Source organism: Augochlora pura, chromosome 11 (genome assembly GCF_028453695.1).
Source record: "Augochlora pura isolate Apur16 chromosome 11, APUR_v2.2.1, whole genome shotgun sequence".
Lineage (NCBI taxonomy): Eukaryota > Metazoa > Arthropoda > Insecta > Hymenoptera > Halictidae > Augochlora > Augochlora pura.
Genome location: NC_135782.1, coordinates 326,609 through 347,915, shown reverse-complemented (window position 1 = coordinate 347,915; position 21,307 = coordinate 326,609). Strand labels below are relative to the sequence as shown.

The following is a 21,307-nucleotide window of genomic DNA, read 5'->3' as shown; positions in this document are numbered from 1 at the left end:
ATAGGAACACGCTTATTAAAGAAAGCGAAACTCAGCTTAAGACTTTACTCGACGCGAATGAACTCGTTCAGGTTACAGAATGTAATTTGTTGCAAGACGCTATCAAGATAATTCCAGCTCAATAACATTTTCGCCATGTCAATTGTAAATCTCATGGCTTATTTAATAATATATTTAGTAACTATAATGTAGAGATCACATCAACCACGATTACAAATTTTGATTTCCGAGTAAAGTACTGTACATTATCCTAGATTCTCCTTTGATATTTGAAAAGTGTACTCACCCGTATAGAAATAAGGCATATGTGCATATTCACGTTTGCTTCAACTTCAAATTGGTTTCAGTTTAATTATAAATTTAGTTATAAGGAATTAACTTGCTACCACATGTAGAGTGAATAAATGTTTCGGCACGCCAAGTCTCCCAGAATTAACGCATTTTCAGAATTCACTGTTCCAGAGAATAATCACTGGGCAAAGGACTCATTATAATCGGTGTATTACATTTCTTAATTAACTGTTCGACTAATGCTTATAATTAGGCCGTGAAATTAACTACCTAGCTTAGTCTTAATTTGCTGTGTATCCTATTTTCAACAATTTCTTAGAGTGCAATACACATACATACATGGAATCAACTATTCTATCGTAGTATTCGTAAAAATCAAAGGTTTTACTGATAAATAAATAAAAAAGCAAACAAAAAAACAAATAAATATCTCTTTTTTAATTTATAATTCTGAAAATTATATATTTACAAGTAAATATACGTACAAAATACAATAACATTTTATAAACAAAGTAACTCTTCCTTACATAACAAATTTCATTTATCCCACAGGCCAATCTCTTTCATTCTCGTTTGAAAATATTTTTCTAAAGCATTAGCACATCGATAGTATTCAGTGTCCGGACTATTATACAAACGACAATTGGTGAAAATTCGAGTCATGTCAGCAATAAATAATCTTCTTGTCACATAGTATCGCGCTTTTAATCGATCGGTCATGGTCTTCAGATCTAGAACATAAAAGTCAAGCGTACTGGTCTGTTTAGAGTATAGATACAGCTTATCAAAGTTATTCTTATGTTGCCTTTACCCATGGGATATTTAATGTGATCGTAATAATCTGGCACGTCGTTTTTATCTACAGGTTTTAAGAAAGGCCACGCCGTACTATGATTTTTGACGCTGTTCAAAACGTTTTTCAAGGCATTATATAATGAATCAGTAATGTCTAAGCATGCCTCCATCGGCTCCGGTCCTTGTGTTCCTTTGGCTACTCCTCTCGTTCTCGTTTGGGCGTAACTTTTCCAACCAGTTTCACGAATACCGGGAATAGATTCAACAGGAATTCCTCTGACACCTTCTTTAAAACATGTTAAACCGGGATGAACCTTCTGTATTTCTTGTTGCCTTTGATGAATCAATTTTGTAATAATTTCCTTTTGTTTCCTTATAACAGCCGTAAACTCGGTGTATACGATCTTAGCGTTCAATTCACAGTGCATTAACGTGGCACCTTCATAGTCCTTGATGTAACCTTGATGCATTGATCGAGGTATCTTAATATCTTTACTGAAACCTTGCTTTTTAAAATATCCAATTGCAAATTCGTCTGCGAAAGTCAGGAAATGCAATATATTATTTTTGATGTGATAATCTTTCAGCATGTTCATTAAATGTGTACCATAGCCTTTAACTTGTTCTTGACTTGTGACAGCACAGAATACTATTTCTGTAAACCCCTGAGAAGGAAACATTCGGAAACAAATACCACCGATTGGTCGGCCATCTTTTATTAGAGCTAATGTTTTATGTTTTCTAAAAATGCAAGATAATTTTGATTGAAAATTCGAAAGGTATCCACAAACAAACTTGAAGATTTTCAAAATATTTTTTACACTTACGGATCAAAAACTAACTGAGATATATACTCTTTCGGCATTCTTGGCAATTGATGACTAAATACATTATGCAATCCAATTAGCCATAGCATAGTTTGCTTGGACACTGGCTGCGTCAAACTATTCCCAACAACGTGAAATTCGATAATTTTTCTGCTCTCCTCAATTTTAGCAGTTTCATCTCTGGGAACATTCGGCGGGAAAACTGCATCAGGTCCGCACATATAGTTAGGATCGTTAATAGTCGCTACAATTTCAGCTACAGTTTCTTCTGGTAAATCTTCGAAAACTTCTTCATTTCTTCTTCTTTTTACGTCTGTACGTCCTTCGGAATGCGATCTTTTCTCATGAACTTTTTTCATACCAGGACTTATATTAATCGTTGTGTAATTATCTTTATCGTTTGGAGTAACTGTAACCTTCTCAAATTCACCAGTTCTTCTTCCTTGATTCGTTTTCGATTCTAACGCAGTTTGTAAATAAGTAGCAGGCACTTGTTTAAATTCCGGATCCCAGATCGGTGAATTGTCCGCGTAAATTTCTGCTTCCAACATTGATAGAAATCTAAAAACAAGGTACACTTATTTCATAATATATAATTCAATGAAATCCTAGTTGGATAGACAAAAAAAAAAATGTTTCTACATACTTAGGAAAATGCGTTAGAACTATTACTCTTTTTTCTGGTGCCAATTTATCTCGTTCGTTATGACACTTATCCAATAATTGTCTAGAAACTGGTTTGAAGATGGCTTGAACAAAGGTTCGACCAAATACCAAAGATGTGTCATAATGAGGTAAAGAATCGCAGAATGCTGGTATATGGCAAAATACCAACCAACGTGTATGATTAATTTTATAAGCAGGAGCATCCTCCACACTAATAGTTCCTCTTCTAGCACTAAGAGGATCAAAGTTCCAATGATTTAAACAATGTAAAAACATCTTTGCCATGTCACACATTGCTTGCATATCTCTTTGCGGCAAGTGGCCATATTTATATGCTACAAAGTTCATTACTGCCTTTGCAATACTAGGTCTTTCGAAGGGTGGTTGCCCTAAAGGACCTTCTATCGTAGGTTTCGTCATGGACTGTATGCATTTCTGTAAGAGTTTGTATAGATAAAAGTAAACTTTTTTGGTATCAGGGTCTTCTTCCTTCTGTAACCCCAAAAAAATATTATCAGCATCGATAACCATGCATAATAATTTATTGATTTCCTCTTCTGACTGATTAGTTAAGTGAGAAACATGATTTTCTAAAACATGAGTGCAGCTTTTGCATGGATCAAAGAAATTAATGATTGGTTGCTGAGTGTCAGTTTTAGGGGATTTTATGAGCAGTTGAGGGTTCTTCCAGCCTATACATTTGCAATCTTCCACTTTACAAGCGCTGTAAGCTGCAATTTTCAATATTTTTTTCATCTGCGGCAAATTTAACATTTGCTGCTTTCGTTGTTGTATCCTTTGAAGACTATTTTGCCGGCTACTCTGTTCCTGTGGTCTAACAGCATTAGGTTCTCTACTATTCCCAGCATGTTGGGATGTACTGGTCACAGATTGATTATTCTCCTCTACTGACTGTAATGTTGTACTGCGATTCGTTTCCTCAGTTGACATTATTTAGCTAGAAACAATATTACAATTTGGCTTTATTAAACGCACTTTTTAAATACACTCTATAGTATTTATTAAATAAAACTTACATTACACGAACGACAATGTAAATGTGAAATTTACAAATAACGAAACCGTTTGCAATAGTCGTCAAAATAATGTGTAAAAGAAAAAAAAAATACGATGTACACTTACGAAAGAATATGTTCAAACTAAATGCGTATTAAAAAGAATTATCTATTTTTTTTCTGCAATAAGGTTTTCGCTCATTGTTTACATTATATACCGTGAACACACGCACGAGGTTAGCTAACACAATTGTAAAATGCATCCAATACAACCAAATGATTTTCCAAGAAAGAAACTGACATCCAATTTCACGTGTATAGTTTCGTACTCGATATCGACACTGTAGATTCTCCTAAACAATTCCGTACCCGTGAATTATTTTTTATTTGCTTTTATCTCCTTATTTGTTTACAATTAATGTTTTTAGGCGAGCGACACTGCAGGCACCTGCACGCCTACACGCCTGCACCGCGCACAATTGTGCACACGCGACGATACGTACGTGTGGATGTACTACAGTGTACACTGATCTACGTATATGCGCATGTGTGGACGATTCCGAAAGTTCTATCGAGAAAACAAGTAAGCTTCAATCGGGATCCAATACAGCGACAATTGGAGTAGTGACAAAATGTTCAAGCTGTTAGACGATATCGACTGTCAGTAATTTAGCTAATAGTTTGAGCATTTCACCACAGCACGCGATAACGCTATACAGACCCTAAAAAAAGAACGCGGTGAATTTAAAATGTTGTACATGAGAAATTCATATTTCATGAATCCACTGAATTCCATGAATGCATGGAGTGGAACTGAGAAAGTCATTTCCACCATGTCTCTATATATTTTCGCGAGCATCTCTTAACTTTCGCGAACTTCAATTGAAACAATTTATTGATGTTATTGCGGCAATCTGAACGTAATAACGTAAAACGCAGTGATTGTGCAAGTTTGGTGTCACATCGTTGTGTTTCGCTTTAAGTTACATAATGAACTACAACGCCAGCTTACTTCTCGACGTACACTAAAGGGAACGTGAGAAATACATTCTCAACAATATACGTATACAATAGATTCATTGCACAATATGTAATTAATGAAATTGCGTATACATATAGATGCACAAACGCGTACATACATATATTACTTGAACACCGTTTGCTGCCGTATTAAAGTTCAAATATCGCCGCGCTTTTCAACGTTTCCAATTTCTAGCACCACAGTCTCTTCATCTTCTTTCATCTAGCTAGGGAGATGATCGTAAAGGACAGAGAAATCAACTTACAAAAACTAACAAAAACGATATATACAAGCATCGTTTATGTGTAAGTAGGTCCAAAATTTTGAGGTCACGTACGACAACATTGAAAGTTTTGAAAAGAATTCTGCTACTGCAAAAACGCTTGTAATATAGTATGATACATGCCACATATGTATAAGAAAGATTGTGCATGTGCGTACATATGTGCCTATCCTTGTAGTCCGAGATTTTGAAGTTCTCTCTTGTGATTTTGATCGGTCTTCAACGTTATATTTTGTTCCGAATATATTATAAAATTTCATTTTCAACACCATTTTTGTATTCTTATTCACAATAAAGTTTACTGTTTGTTGGGTTGTGCGACTTCGATAAGATATTATCGTTTGATTTTAATATCGTTCAATATTCAAAATCATTCCAGACACTACCGTGAACAGACTCTTTTTTAACGCTGACACATTTTCTCTTTTTCTCTTTACACATTGATTGAAAAGTCTCCATAATTTTTGTTCATTGTGCAATACTATTGTGCAATAACATTGCAATCATTCCTGATAATCTTCGTAAAATCGTCAAGTGATAAGATCGAGTGTAAGAAGCACAATTTTAAAAGGTTCGGCAGGGAATAACTTAACCATACTTGCGGTATAAGTATTTGTCGGTATAATAAACGACACGAAAGCAACAAACAAAATTATTTTTGATTTATCATTTTCGCACATACAGTGAAAGTTATTCTGAAAGACACGTGTGAAATCGAGAAGATTATGGCTACGTGGGATGGTTCGTATTCGGAGCCGGACGATCAACATTATTATTTATATTCCAATCAAAATGTTGCTGCTCCTGCAACAAGAAACTGGACATATTTCCCTAACAATGTGAGTAATGATTATGCACGGGAAAATCGTGAATTTTATGTCCAAAATGACACTGTGTTCCATCAAAATTGTCCAACTACTTTGTACCATGCGAATGCAAATGTAATGCCCAACATTGTGTCGAGCGGTAGTAGTTATCAGGATGATTTAAGAAATATCACTGATAACCAGCAAACTCCAACTAATGTACAACGCTTACCAAAAGATATTGCACCACAAAATTACTTTGTACCCACTGCTGATTATTGGAGGAACGATTACGACGCCAATGTACCTAAAATTAAACAGAATTATGTGGAAGAAATGAAAGAAGTTGTGACTACTGTGACAAGAGACTCAAATTTACATGCTACAGCTCGAGAATTTGTGCCAAATTTAAACAGCAAATCTGCCAATAAAAAGTTTGAATCTCAAAATATGGGAGTTCCTTGTACCGCTAACCGTATCGATTCTTCTACCATAGATACAAAATTTAAGGAAGAAGAAACAACGATTAATAAACATTCTGTTGATGATGTAAACAAGCACGAGCAAAAGCAATATGAAAACAAAAGGAATTACAAGGTCAAAGAAGAACGACAAGATCAATCTTATAAAAAAAATAGATATACCAGCTCTTATCATCAGAGAGGTAGAAGTTCTTACAAGTTTCAAGGTAATAAATATTATACTAATAAGCATTACTCTGACAAATTGCAAACAAATGTACAAGATGTATCGAGTTTAAGCAAGGAAGACTCATGTTCCAGTATAGACACAAATCTGCATAAAAATAAGAAATTACCGAGTGAAAACAGAGATAAAAGAAACACTATTACCAAAGACAATAATGTGCAGTTGAATGGCATTAAACAGTCTAATAGCGAGGACAAAGAATTTACGCACTCTAATATAGGATCGAAACAATTGAACACATACCATAAGAATATAAGGAAATATCCATATAATACTAGACACAGTAGGGAAGAATACGGTTACAGAGAAAGAAGACACAATTATCAAGGGCAGAATGAAACTTGGCAAGGTAGTTCCACTGAAGATAAGCATCAGGATAGGAACGTACAATTATGTGTTTACAAAGACAGTAACGAAACTAGCCAAGATATTAGTGAAGAAACTAATAAAATTGGAATGAAGGAAATTAAAGAAAAAGGGTACATTCATCAAGGGCGTAATGGATTTAAAGAACACAGAAAAGGTGATAAAACTGAAACATTCAAAGAAAGGGATAGAAACAAAAATAATATATTTGATAATAAAGAAAAGGGAAATGAAAATTGGAGAAATAAAGCAGAAATTGCTGAAAAGGGCAGTTTTCAAAAACGAATACAAAATAGAAGACCTCTACTTGGTATGTATAGAACTTAATTATAATTAAACAAATTAGACTCCTGTGGAATATATTTCAACATTGTTCTACTTAGATGATGATGCGAGCCAGAAAGAAAGACTGACTGATCAATTGAACAGAGGACAATTAGAATGTTTAGTTTGTTGTGAATATATTAGGCAGAATGATTATATTTGGTCATGCTCTAATTGCTATCATGTTTTACATCTGAAATGTGTTAAGAAGTGGGCAAAATCTTCGCAAGCGGGTAAGTGGCTACATGATAAGCAACAAATCAATATTGTATTTGTTCCGACCTTGAATGTCTAATTTTTTTTTTAGAGAATGGTTGGAGATGTCCAGCATGTCAAAATGTAAGTATAACAATACCCGACGAGTATTTCTGCTTCTGTGGCAAGACAAGGGCCCCAGAATGGAATCGTAGAGATATTGCACATTCCTGCGGAGAAGTTTGCGGTAGAACATTATCAAAAAATACATGTCCACACAAATGCACACTTCTCTGTCATCCCGGATCTTGTCCACAATGCATAGCAATGGTAACAAGATACTGCGGCTGTGGTAAAACATCGCGAACGGTACAGTGTTGCTCGCACAAGTTATTGTTATGCGATGCTACATGCGATAAGGATTTAAGTTGTGGTGCCCATAAATGTGAAAGGAAGTGTCATCACGGAGAATGTCCAAGCTGTGAGAAGACAATTGAACAAGGTACAAAATTTAAATTTAATAACAACTTTGTAACTTAGCTACTTTAATGCATAGAATCGATATAAACTTAATTTCAGAATGTTATTGCGGTAAAGACAAAAGAAAAATTATTTGTCAAAATAATATTTCGCTCACATACTCTTGCGAAAGCGTTTGCAGTAAATTATTAGACTGCGGTAATCATACGTGCACAAAGCTGTGTCATCCAGATGCTTGCGAGCCATGTAGTCTGACCCCAGAGAAAGTGACAACCTGTTGCTGCGGGCAAACATTGTTGACTGATAAAAGAGAAACTTGTTTAGACCCAATTCCGATTTGTGACAAAGTATGCTCAAAAAATCTAAAATGTGGTCAACCAAGTAAGTATTTTAAAACCAAAACGATAAATATTGTATTTCAAGAAGGATAACGTGTTAAACATAAATTTTCTTTAGATAATCCTCATATTTGCAAAGCAAAATGTCACGAAGGAGATTGTCCTGTTTGTGATTTGACTACAGACGTCAAATGTCGATGCGGAAACATGGATAGAGAAGTCGCTTGTAAAGATTTAATATCGAAAGCTGACGATGCTCGATGTGAAAAAAGATGTACAAAAAAAAGATCTTGCGGCAAGCATAAATGTAATCAGCTGTGTTGCATAGAAGTAGAACACGTTTGTCCTTTGATGTGTTCTAAAACTTTGAGCTGTGGTAAACACAAATGTGAACAAACTTGTCATAAAGGTATTGTATTGCAACAACTAGGTGTTTATGCAAAACAAAAGTTATCTGCATCTACAGTAAATTCTCTCCAAATATCTCTCGCAGCTTGTAAACAAAAATAGACTATTTGGGAAGAGTAGATGCGACTATTCGAGTCTCGTAGCTCGTTGTTGTGGTTGTCGATCTGTTTATAAGTTGAAGGACAATTCAAGAGAATTTACTGTATTGTAAAAGATGATGTTTTTCTGCTGCTTTAATGACTATTTATAAGTTATTTTTTACACGACTGCATAAAATCTGTATCCTAGCAATAACACAAGAAATATTATGTTGCTAACGCAGGAAGATGTCAACCTTGTTGGCGTAGTAGTTTCGACGAATTGTATTGCGAGTGTGGAGCTGCTGTGATATATCCTCCAGTTCCCTGCGGTACCAGGAGACCTGTTTGCGATAGGCCTTGTTCTCGTCAGCATTCCTGTGGACACGAAGTGTTTCACAATTGTCATAACGAGCCTACGTGTCCTCTTTGCACTGTTCTTACTCAAAGGTGGTGTCACGGCAAACACGAGCTTCGTAAAGCAGTACCGTGTTACGTTAATGAAATTTCATGCGGTTTGCCATGTAATAAGCCTATTTCCTGCGGTCGACACAAATGTCTCACTATTTGTCATCCTGGGCCATGTGAGAAACCTGGGCAACTATGTACTCAACCGTGTACCATTCCAAGAGAAATGTGTGGACACATTTGTGCCGCTCCATGCCACGATGGTAAATGTCTAGACACGCCGTGTAAAGAAATGGTGAAGGTAATTAATTACCGACATGTACATACGTGTACGCTTGACATATTATACATGTACATACAGTCGAATATGTAATTGTTTTTTTAAACAACAAATACTATTTTACGTAGGTAACATGCCAATGCGGATATAGAACTACTTCTCGTGCTTGTGCAGATAATTCGAAAGAATATCAAAGAATAGCGAGTAGTATATTGGCTAGTAAAATGGCTGATATGCAGCTAGGTCATTCGGTCGATTTGGAAGAGGTGTTTGGTCAGGGTGCAAAAAAACAGAATCAACTGAAAACATTAGAATGTAACGAGGAATGTAGGTTGATAGAACGAAATCGTAGATTAGCATTAGGTTTGCAAATAGTAAACCCAGATTTGAGCGGAAAATTGATGCCACGATACAGTGATTTTATGAAGCAATGGGCCAAGAAAGATCCACTCTTTTGTCAAATGGTTCATGAAAAGTTAACCGAGTTGGTTCACTTAGCAAAGACTTCGAAACAGAAATCCCGTAGTTATTCGTTTGATATTATGAATAAAGACAAACGTCATTTCATTCACGAGTCCTGCGAGCATTTTGGTTGTGAAAGTCAAGCATATGATCAGGAGCCTAAAAGAAATGTTGTTGCTACTGCTGTAAAGGACAAGGTAATACCTTTTTATATTTTTAATGATAATATAATGATATTATTTTAATCATTTCATTACAGTGTTGGTTGCCAAGCTATAGTTTATTGGAAATCGTGCAACGAGAAAATGGTCGGAGAAAAGTTCCTGGTCCGATGTTGAATACTTCAAGATCGGATGGATCTGTAAAGTATGTATTCCAGAGAGATAAGCATGTTCGTTAGTAATTCATTAATGTTTTCTCTTTTCCCTATTAGGACGATATTATCACTGCCCACGAAAAAGAACCAAAAAATGGAAATACAGTCAAATACAAAAATGCCAGAGGCAGAACCAGAAATAGATTACTTTGACTACAAAGGCTAATATTGTTATTGTACATAGATGTATCATGTACAGTGTAATACGAATCATATACAGTTAGTAACACGATACGGGAAAATTAGTGTTGCTAGGTATAATTAATTATTATCTGTTTTTCTAAAGAATGTATCTCGAGCGATAATAGCTGTCAATCCTGCTCCCATTATTTAAGATTGGCAACACAGGGGTACAGTTACACGAGCCAGTTATTACGACTTCAGCTATCTTTTTTCGAAAAACAAACCATAATCGTTTCAGTATAATCTTATTTGTAAAGCGTCAACACTTGTAATACTACATACATGTAAGTTGTTAAACTATATTTGAAATATCACTGTATTGAAATTGAAAAAATTAGATAATAACGAGAATAAAATTATTAATGTATATAATTGTTTCATTTACGTTCAATGATATATATCATCTACGTTCGACCTTTATTTTGTCTACGTATAAAAACAAGGTTGCAAGTATTATAATCAGCTAATAAAAAAAAAATTGGGAAGAACGTATATTATCATTAAAAAGAAAAAATGTTAATCACAACAATGACTAGAGAGATGTTTATTGATCTAAGACTTTTTATGGTTTACACATTATTTCTTTTGACATTTGTTTTATTACCTGTGGCATATTTACGAAACAACAATGTCATAAAATGAGGAAACAATCAACAACAGGATACAATGATCATTATCTGCTGCTATACAGTTATCAATATCACAAACAGAAGCGGAATAAAAATTATTCTCATCAAATTATAATCGTTTATGATTAGGTTTATGTTACTGACCAAAAATTGCGTCTATTACAATCTACTTCAACAGAAATAATTCTATCAAAATCTTATTTCATTACATAGTAATTTCTATTTAGGTACATGATTATTATATTATGTAAACTTAAATTCGTAAATGACTGTTTTTATTAGATAATTCATTTTATAAGTTGGTTCCAACATTTTTGCGACATATGCACTTAACTTTGCAAACATAGCACAGGATTATAATAATATTATTTTCGTCAATAAAAATAGTGATTTATTATGCACCATTTTGAACAGCTTGAATCAGTTTAATTCAAACGATACCATTTGTAATCATATATACATTGGGTTCGTATATAAATATCCATCTATACGTGTATAAGACTACTACAATCGAGTCGATTTTTATAAACATTTAAATATAGGTAACACAAGTATTTGGTATATTGAACATTGATGATACATTATACGTATACTAAAAATTATTGTAGTTTCCAGTAAGTAATCAACAAAATTTCTCCATGCATGTTAGGTACGTATAATTTATTTTTTAATTGTAGATTCTATAGCAATCATTGTCAAATGAAACGTAATTTTAGAATTTCATATAAATAGATGCAGCTGCAACCGAATAAAAGCAACTAATATTGTTAGAAATATCTATTGAAAGGATAGACCGATAGTAACAAATACACAAACGAATTATTGTAACATTGTAATAATCGATATTTGACGAGTCTCTTAGTTTATACAGTAACACATTCTTCTTATTTGACACTTATATATGTATAATAGTAGACATAAAAGGATCGTCTATACTATATAGGTAAATCGTGTATCACATATAGAATCAAAATACTGTTAAAACTTGCATTTGTAAATAGGATGATTTTTTTTTATCAGTTATCAAGGATTTTTGTTAAACATTTAATAGTAGGGCACTTCAATGTTGAACTGGTATTATTATCATTATTACTACTAACAGTATTATGTACTTGGTGCAGTAGATGTAGAGTAAAAATTCCTTATTTACGATTTTTTGTGATTTCATATACATAATACTACGTTATAGTTTTTATATTCCAGGTTATTTCAGTAGGAAAAAGTAGTCTCTTTTTGTTTTCTTCCTTTCTCAAGATTCACTAATATTATTCCTATGTGAAAAGATTTTTTGTTTTAGGTTTCAACACATTGTTTTGTAAGAATTTAGTAAGGAAGTGAGAAACCTAAGATATTATTAAAATAATACTTTTTTTTCAAACTAATCTAATTCGAAGAATAGAAATATTTATCAATCAAAATATATTCTTTAGAAGAATATCTTTTGTGTAAAGCTTCTTTAAAAACATGATATACATTTGTTGTATATATATTTTTATACATGTGTATAAGCTATTAGAGCTAGAACATGTTCTTTTATGGAATTGGCATGTTCATCTATTGCTATATTTATTTGAATAACATTTTCTGTTCGCCATCCATATAACTATGATAAATGCAACTTTACTATAACAACGAACCAATAGTAAATAACAAAAAGGAGTTATTGTAACTCTTGTAAAACGAAAGAAATCTCTCATTCTTCTGTCTTTTTCTCTTTGAAAGATTTTAATAATGAATATCATTCAATTATCAAACTGCAAGATGTACAAAAATATTAACAAACTTATTAATTAGAGAATATCACGATTACGATGTATTGATATATGTTTCGAAGTAGGAACACAAGTAAAATATATATATATATATATAGTCTTAGAAATCTTTGGTTTGATTCATCGCTTACTGATGCATTATTTTAAATGTAAGGATTATTACCTCGTTTCCCATGTACATTATAATTAAGGTAATCATTTAGGTACTGATGTTTTGAACTTAGTCACGTGTAATACTTGCCATTGCCCAACCCATTATTAGTTCTATACCTCTGCATAATGTCTGATACACGAACCATGGCCAAGGTTTCGGATACTGTGATGCGGTTGGTTGTATACCATACCTTACTCTCTCGGCTAAAAGTCCTAAAACAACGTAAAAAATCAAGAATGTTCATCTTTAATAGCAAAACCAAGTGATTTGAAGTAATTAAAAATGCATAAAATTGTCATTCACAATTTTTACATGACCCGTTTCATATTATTATGTAAAAAAATCAAGTTACCATATGGACCAAAAATACGTGCAATATCTGCAACGCATAAAATGATTCCTAATATTGCAGTTACGTATATTACATTTAATACTTTTCGAATTTCCATCTTCTTTGAATTTGCTTCGAGTATATGCAGACGCGTATCAGATTTCGACCTGTCTACATACGCGATGTGATTTAATATCGAATGAAGCGTAAAATCGCTGCTCTGAAAGCAAACATTTACGTATACAATAAAACTAAGTCCATTAGTTTATAAGATTATAATTTAAATTGATGCAACTGATGAAACTACCGTGATCTTTGTATCGATTGCAGTAGTTTCAGGAAGCAGCGTAGTCTCTACGGTTATTTCTCCGACTTCCTCTTTTCCCTTTTCATTTTTCCAGGATAAACTTTTCTTGCGCCCTTTTCCATCGTCCTCTTTGTTTTTGATCTTTTCTGCCATTAAGACTGCCTTCTCGCTACAATCAGGCTGATCTGAGTCTGATTCGGACTTTTCCTGTATTTCTATTTTTTCAGGAACTATATTACGACCGTGAGTAGGGCTTCTACTTAAAGTTCTAATGCTTATGTCACTGCTCTGACGGTTCAAATTCAATGGTTTAATTTGAATCATCTCAGAATTACGACGAAAAGAAATGTCTGAGTTTCTACGTAGCTCGCTTTTCGAAATGATTCCGCTGATATCCGAATTACGTCTTGAGTCTAAAGCGTAAAATTAAACAAGCGAATTATACAATTGTCGCTAACAGAATAAATATTTTCAGTTGCATTTTGAAATCCATGTGTGCTTTTCTATGTTACCTGCAGGACTTAAATCCACAACTCTGGGTAATCTGTAATGTTCGTTAGACGGTAACATTCTTCTAGGTGTTCTATTTCCAAAATCGCTGTTACGCTTCAATTTAGCCGCAAATTGGGAACCCCTATTTTTTTCATGCGTAAAATCGGAACATCGTCTTAGATCTTTTATGCTTCCTACAGGAGTAACATTCTCTGAGTGTCTCCTGGACATTCTATCCGGAGATCGTCTACGATCGATATCGGGCGAATTTCTAGCGCTAAAATCCAAATTTAATCGACGTTCCGGCATAGTACCGTCCTCGTCGTTCATAAATCGAACGCTGCATTCGGAATTTCTTCGCGAGGATCTAGAGGCGTCGCTACTCCGTCTACTACCAACGGAGCTTCTACGACTTGGGCTAGATACCGTTATTATAGGCAAATTAGCTGCCGAAGGTGTTGGTGTCGGAGGTCGAACATACACTTCTGGTACTGTGGACACAGGCGTTGAATTTTCGTCTTGTTGCGATGAATATCTGCAAAATTTCTTACAATCTTTTTGTAGTTGCTCTTCCTTTTTAGATAATTTTGCAAGTCGATCTGTAATATTAAAAATACCGGTATCTTATTTCAATTCAGTAAGGGAACTAATATTTTTACCTTTACAATTTTTCTCAGATTCGATCACGAAAGTGGGAGGTTCCGTTTCTTCTATGCTCTTAGTCTTAGGATTGAGCAAGGTAGGTACTAGAGCGGCAGCAACGGACGATGCTAAGTTACCGTAAGGTGCTAACATGGCCAGTTGCATGATACCTTGGAGAATATTAAGTGTTTAATTTAAAAATATTTGTTTAAATGTTTCGGCTTTTAAAAAATTGAAAGCAACTCGGGAGATTATACCTTTGTGATCGCTAGCGTTATTGTCTCTCGCCAACATGCTACTCGGCACTGCTTTTAATAAGCGAACTATCTTGTATCCTGCACGTAGGAACGATAGATACAAAAGGATGCTTAAGACAAGGAACACGGACTGAACCATGTAATATACAACATAACAATTTGGGGAAGTTAGATCGATGTTGGTGGCAATTACAAGAAAAAAATGTACTGCCATAATTAAATTTACACAATAATCCCTTTGTATATTTTGTGGTCCAAACTTAAGCTGAAATTTTATCCAGTTGTATGTAAAGTCTGTTTTTGTTAACATTTTAATTATAGTAGTGTTCATATTACCTGAGTTAGTTGTAGGAAAGTCAATTGTATAAGACTAAAGGCATATGTTATATAAGGGAATCCAAGATTCCACGCTATCGATCCTATAAACTTTGGCACAAAAGATTTTTTGAGATTGTACGGATCTATAAAGAGACAAAGTGCTCTCGAAGCCCCGAATATGCATAAAAACATATTAGTATTTGACATGTAAGATCGGTTTGATATGAGAGACCTGAAAAATGACAAGATAGATTTTTTGTAATTCCACTGTATAAGTTTTTTTAAGAGGTTTGTTTCTTAGTACCTGATATGTAGAATAGATAAAAATGTGTAAGATGAAAGTACAAAAAAGAAGCACGCAAAACCATATGCGTGTAGAAGGAAGATCCATTTCAGTTCCTGGTTTACAGAAGTCAATGATGGAGAGACCACTAGAAACTTTTCAAAGACCGCAGATGTGGATGAATTTGAAATACAGCTTTGTCCAGAATTTGGTGCTGCTGATGTTTCATTCATATCTATTGATAAAGCAGAAATTATTGAACATTATCCATTCTTAATATTACTATACTTATAATTACTATATAAGCTGTAAAGATTAAGGATTCCTATTGCAATAATTATAAATTTCGCGGAGCTAATCAACAAAGCTATTAAAATAAATATTCACCACAGTATTTACATGTTAGAATTTTAAAATAATCATAAGATAAATTAATTTCTTTCTACCACTTGACACTAGATAACAGATAAAGTTACTATCATCGCACGGTTTTTAATAATTCATTGAACAACATTAAAATATTTCATATTTTAATCATTTGAAATATAAAGAATAATTGTAGAATAAATAAAACTGACCATAAGTCCAATTAGTCAGCCTATCCATAATCTCTAGATTGGTGTCCACAGCACATCACTAATGCTTATTCTAAACGTTGAACTATGACAGATAATCGTCGTTTCTCTCAACTGGAACCGATCAGGTAATCGTAAAAACGAGCTTTGAAATTGTGGTAGCAGCAACAGGCTTTACCTATAGTGTAGCCGGACTTGCATCCCTCCTCCGGGTCGCGGACACTCTCGGTCCCGTCGTCCCGTCCCTTTCTCTTACCTTCCTGTGAGAAATATTGATTTTATACAAAGAGGATTGGAGGGAGAGCTCAGACTGTAGTGAGTTTGACGCTCGTCGATTGTTTATCTTTAGAATTTAAATAGAGCATGTACTAAATATATCGAATTAATCTCGTATCATTGTTTATTATTACCTCCCTATTACGTATAAATTACACATGCATCAGCTTTATCTTTGAAAAATTGACAACACTAATTTTTAAAAACACTATTTTTTTTTCTTGCATCGTTTTGTAGAAATTATTTACATATATGGAATGAATTCGTTCAAATCGAACAATTTTTTCGTATAGACTGAGTTAACAATTGTTATTTCTCTATATTGAAATATTTTGAAAATTTTTATAAAATCTGTTCAATAAATCCTTGAAATGGTATTAATTTTTTTATTATTATTATTATTGTTCATCTTTACCTCTACATCAACCTATAACCAATGTAATATAATTGAACAAAATTTTTTAGTATCAATGTCAAAACAAATAATTGTTTTGTAATAAGTCATTAAAAACTGACAATTGTCGAATCGACGATATCCACGTTTCTCACTGCAGTATGATGCAAAGTTCATCCATTTATAACAATAAGAATGTACTTACTGTGCTACATCTATTGAAATAGCATGGCATTTCAAATACTTAATTTATTGAAGTTTCATACTATTGATCTAAAAGTGAATACTACAGGTGGTATTTGGCCATTACTGTTCTAGAAACATTTGTGTTAAATTATTGTTGTCGGCTGTGACTAATTAATTATGAATAATACGATTTTGAAGTAACATTAAAAAACGTTTGTTCTAGTCAAACACCTTTTATTAAAATGCAGTATCCTGAAGTTTTTTTATTATGTACATAATAATGATATTGTACAAAGTTAATTTTTAACAAGTATGATGAAAAATCTGCATGTTAAACTCAAAGAACATAAAGAAGAAAAATAAAACTTTGTTCATGAAATTATTATTATGCAATTATTGTATTATACTAAATGTGTTATTCATATTATAAATTTCACGGAACGGTTCTACTCATGTTTCTTTTTTGTTCTGTTAATTATAAATACTGTAAATTATACGAATGTTTCGTAACTCGTAGAAATCAATTGCGCAGACATGCTCTAATTGCGATTAATTGCCAAAGGATGAATATAGGACTCATCATTTCCGAATATTCCAGAGTGCTTTGCCCAGTTAATTTTTTACATAATAGATATTTAAAAACGAATAACAATAGTAGCGTTGTGAGACTTCGAAGTGCTCTGTAATTAGCACCTCTAATTAGCCCTCCCTCCATACGCATTCTCATGAAAATAATTGCACAGAAGTAAGTGTTCAACCCATCTGCGACAAAGAGAGGCGAAAATACTATCCACCATCCTGTGTTACCAAAGAAATAATTATCATCTAGTTTTAAAGCCAGTAGCATTGTGAACATTGCCAATGAAACTAAGTTTATCCATATTTCAAATATTGTTAGATCTAACCAATCTACTAGTTCATTCAAAGAAAACATCATCTTGATAGCTTTGGATTAGAAATGTATCCAACACAAATTGATTTACTTTCTTCTTTATCATATCACAATCTTTCGTCTATTATTTATAATTGTACCATGATAATCCATCAAACTTTCTTGAACCTTGTACCGCTATTCGTGATACTTGAGTTTACCTACAGAAAACTTTCTAAATACACGCACATGTATGGCAGAATTATTTCTATTAATTGTTTCATAGTCGGCATTATCGTGAAGGGGTTCAAAGTCATCTACAATAAAACATAACATTATTATTGTTATCAAGAATGTAATATTAATAACAATTTTGAATAATTATGTACCAATGATAGATGTAGTAGAAGTCTTAACATCTAATTCAATTCCACCGTAATGAATCTCCTTCAACTGCAGAACTAAATTACAAGCTCTAAGTACAGCAGCTCCAAGACCATGAATGATAACTTCACAGGCATCACTGTTAAGAAGTTTCTCACATATTTTCAGCTGTGCCTTGTATCATAAAATTCATAAGAAAAATTCAATTAGAATGAACCAAATTACTTTTATTAATAAGAATAGAATAACAAATATATATTCAATCGGTTGATCATTGAACTACCTGAATATAAAAATAATAACAAATTGTAGTGCCGATCTATTTAATACTAAGCTTTTATTTTTCGTTACTGTTGACAGTGGCAAAAGACAAGGTTATAATGTAAAAAAATTTATTACCTTAATATTCGTTTTATTAGTAACAAATATATCTTTGTCCCGTTTTCTTAATAGACCGAAAGGTTGTCTTTTTTTAATAGTATAGTCCGAAGACAACAACTTCCTACGTTTTATTCTAGGCGGGTTTCTCTCGTTCAAAAAATTCGAACTAGCCCCCGAACACTTGAGCACATCGGTCATTCTGACAGTTACTGTATGCGATTTTCTGTTAACTTTTCGCGTGCAATACTTCGTTCTGATCGACAAAGATCTCTATCCAAGCAAACTGATAGGCTAATTAAATAACTCGTGTAAAAATTAAATGATAAATTTGCTTGTTGAAATCAGTTGAAAACAACGATTTATAACCTTAAAAGTTGGAGGCATCGATTGATGGGCGTTTAGAGAACGATTTAGCGCGTTCTACCGGAAACCGTTCGAATTGCGTGTATCATCATAAAATACCGAATTTCAACGAAATGAAGGAACCCGAGGTAGACCCGAAAAATATTATAAAAAGCAGAGAATTACTCTACAGGCTCATGATCAGGTTGCATATTTTTCTTATTCTTTTCCTTTCTCCATATACTCGTATTAGTTAATGTTCCTTGGTAGTACTAGTAACTATAACTTGTACTATTTTGTCTTCTACAGGGTTATTTTATCAAAAGTTATATGCATATTAATATTTTTTATAGAAATCGTAAAAAAAAAATAGTAATACAATGTAACAAATGTTTCAGTCAATTATTTTACGATGGACATCAAACATTGGCTGTGCAACTATCAAATATAATTCAAGCTGAACCGCCGTGTCCTCCATCGGACCGATTACTTCATTTAATGTTGATCGGATTGGCTCATGAACCTGACCGTACTAAAAAGGATACAAGTAATGTATCTACATTTTCATCAACATTTGATAATACTTTGGGGCCTGGTCTTGATTTGGAGTTTGAAACGGAAGCTCAAACACAAGCTCCAGAACCAGCACAATACGAGACTGCTTATGTTACCTCGCACAAAGGAAATTGCAGAGCAGGAGCGTTCTCTGCAGATGGCCAACTAATAGCAACTGGATCAGTGGACGCGTCAATTAAAATTTTAGATGTTGATAGAATGTTAGCTAAGTCAGCTCCGGACGAAATGGCACCTGGTGATCAAACAGGTGGTCATCCTGTTATAAGAACATTGTATGATCATTTGGAGGAAGTCACTTGTTTAGAGTTTCATCCAAGGGAACCCATTCTTGTGTCCGGCAGCAGAGATTTTTCCATTAAACTGTTCGATTTTAGCAAGGCCAGTGTTAAAAAAGCATTCAGAACTATTACAGATGCGGATCAGATACGATGTTTATCTTTCCATCCAACCGGTGACTTTCTAGTTGTTGGAACTAACCACCCTGTTGTAAGACTGTACAACGTTAATACAGCTCAGTGCTTCGTATGTAGTATACCTAGCCACCAACACACTGCTGGAATAACTAGTATCAAATATTCTCCAGATGCAAAAACTTATGCATCAGCTGGTAAAGATGGGAGCATAAAATTATGGGATGTAGTCTCGAATAGATGTATAAATACGTTCGTAAAAGCTCACGATGGTTATGAAGTATGTTCAGTAACGTTTACAAGAAATGGAAAGGTTTGTAGAAACTAGAAAGTAATTTATTTTTGTTGTATTATACGAAATTGAGATACGATATTTCAATGCAGAGTCTTATAATTTGATTATGTCTGTGGGTTTCAGTATTTACTATCATCAGGAAAAGATTCTTTGATAAAATTATGGGAGCTGTCCACTAGCAGATGTTTGATAGCGTATACAGGTGCTGGAACTACAGGTAAAACGGTGAATTCCGAATACATCGAAAGTATACTCGAAATTTGTACTATATAGATACGCAGAGTTATAATTCTTTTATTGGTTGTTAATTGGTACCTTTCGATAGGCAAACAAGAGCACAAAGCACAAGCTATATTTAATCACACTGAAGATTACGTAATGTTTCCTGACGAAGCAACAACGTCGCTTTGTGCATGGAATTCTCGAAATGCATCTAGAAAACAATTACTGTCATTGGGACACAATGGCCCAGTGCGACTGATTGTGCATTCACCAACTGCTCCAGCATTCTTGACATGTAGCGACGATTTCAGAGCAAGATTTTGGTTCAGAAGAATGCCAACTCATTAGACCGATATTGATACGAAGAGGATAGATAGAAGTTCTAAGCGCGAAAGTACCAAGAGAAAAAACTGCAGCAAATAATTAACAGACAACAATATATGATATAAGAATATATGTAAGTTTGTACAAGAGACATTGTACAATCAGTTCTTTGATGGTCATATATTCTGCTATCGTACCTCGAAGTACGACACATTGATCGAAACGATATGCAATTTAATTTTAAATATTGTACATATCCGCTTCGTTTCTCGTTAAAGTAAAGCTGACGTTATTTTCTTTTGATAACAATTTATATGAATGTTAACATTTAGTAATGCTGAAAATATGTAACGAAATGACAAGAGACGCAATTGATGCGTCCATTAAATGGTCGACTATAATACTTGAAATTAAACGGCTCAAAATGTTTTTCTTGTTTTAAGTGTAGAGGTAAGTAATCGATCATAAAAAAGTTCTCGTTGGAAAAATTAGGAACGTTAAATAAACGGACACACTTTGCGTTTCGTATTTTGAATGCGTCAACCGGAAACGAAATGTGTGCAATTGAACAAAAGG

At 33.7% G+C, this 21,307-nt stretch overlaps 6 protein-coding genes across 13 annotated transcripts; 2 read left to right on the top strand and 4 right to left on the bottom strand.

The window, feature by feature from the left end:
* Positions 1-330: 330 nt before the first annotated feature.
* Gcn5 (Gcn5 acetyltransferase) lies at positions 331-4,118 on the bottom strand. Of its 7 annotated transcripts, none has more exons than XM_078194686.1 (6): positions 3,617-4,118; positions 2,560-3,537; positions 1,914-2,474; positions 1,103-1,827; positions 819-1,022; positions 331-453 (listed from the first exon to the last, which is right to left on the bottom strand). In XM_078194686.1, exons 2-5 carry the CDS (start codon positions 3,528-3,530, stop codon positions 829-831), a joined length of 2,451 nt encoding a protein of 816 aa, XP_078050812.1. In that variant the 5' UTR covers positions 3,531-3,537; positions 3,617-4,118; the 3' UTR covers positions 331-453; positions 819-828. The 7 variants fall into 7 exon arrangements, with proteins under 7 accessions (XP_078050812.1, XP_078050813.1, XP_078050814.1 ...); XM_078194687.1 differs by having other exon boundaries at positions 407-472; XM_078194688.1 differs by lacking the exon at positions 331-453 and adding an exon at positions 656-741.
* Positions 4,119-4,794: 676 nt separating this feature from the next.
* On the top strand, positions 4,795-10,692 carry Stc (nuclear transcription factor, X-box binding stc). 2 transcript variants are annotated; one of them, XM_078193822.1, is made up of 10 exons: positions 4,795-4,921; positions 5,584-7,089; positions 7,163-7,336; positions 7,411-7,800; positions 7,878-8,159; positions 8,235-8,525; positions 8,847-9,310; positions 9,418-9,948; positions 10,011-10,117; positions 10,185-10,692. In XM_078193822.1, the coding sequence occupies exons 1-10, from the start codon at positions 4,918-4,920 to the stop codon at positions 10,291-10,293; spliced, it is 3,858 nt and encodes a 1,285-aa protein (XP_078049948.1). In that variant the 5' UTR covers positions 4,795-4,917; the 3' UTR covers positions 10,294-10,692. The 2 variants fall into 2 exon arrangements, with proteins under 2 accessions (XP_078049948.1, XP_078049949.1); XM_078193823.1 differs by having other exon boundaries at positions 4,882-5,502.
* A 113-nt stretch (positions 10,693-10,805) lies between these two features.
* LOC144476697 (uncharacterized) lies at positions 10,806-16,560 on the bottom strand. The gene is made up of 10 exons (XM_078193824.1): positions 16,249-16,560; positions 16,074-16,184; positions 15,517-15,730; positions 15,231-15,444; positions 14,895-15,159; positions 14,655-14,807; positions 14,016-14,594; positions 13,504-13,916; positions 13,218-13,416; positions 10,806-13,077 (listed from the first exon to the last, which is right to left on the bottom strand). Exons 2-10 carry the CDS (start codon positions 16,099-16,101, stop codon positions 12,932-12,934), a joined length of 2,211 nt encoding a protein of 736 aa, XP_078049950.1. The 5' UTR covers positions 16,102-16,184; positions 16,249-16,560; the 3' UTR covers positions 10,806-12,931.
* Positions 16,561-16,745: 185 nt separating this feature from the next.
* LOC144476700 (transmembrane protein 203) lies at positions 16,746-17,870 on the bottom strand. The gene has a single exon (XM_078193828.1). The coding sequence runs from the start codon at positions 17,861-17,863 to the stop codon at positions 17,447-17,449; it is 417 nt and encodes a 138-aa protein (XP_078049954.1). The 5' UTR covers positions 17,864-17,870; the 3' UTR covers positions 16,746-17,446.
* A 108-nt stretch (positions 17,871-17,978) lies between these two features.
* Rpp20 (ribonuclease P protein subunit p20) lies at positions 17,979-18,768 on the bottom strand. The gene is made up of 3 exons (XM_078193827.1): positions 18,581-18,768; positions 18,187-18,355; positions 17,979-18,114 (listed from the first exon to the last, which is right to left on the bottom strand). Exons 1-3 carry the CDS (start codon positions 18,758-18,760, stop codon positions 17,996-17,998), a joined length of 468 nt encoding a protein of 155 aa, XP_078049953.1. The 5' UTR covers positions 18,761-18,768; the 3' UTR covers positions 17,979-17,995.
* Positions 18,769-18,978: 210 nt separating this feature from the next.
* Positions 18,979-21,237, top strand: Cstf50 (cleavage stimulation factor subunit 1 Cst50). The gene is made up of 4 exons (XM_078193825.1): positions 18,979-19,109; positions 19,303-20,203; positions 20,309-20,402; positions 20,511-21,237. Exons 1-4 carry the CDS (start codon positions 19,039-19,041, stop codon positions 20,753-20,755), a joined length of 1,311 nt encoding a protein of 436 aa, XP_078049951.1. The 5' UTR covers positions 18,979-19,038; the 3' UTR covers positions 20,756-21,237.
* Positions 21,238-21,307: the final 70 nt, after the last annotated feature.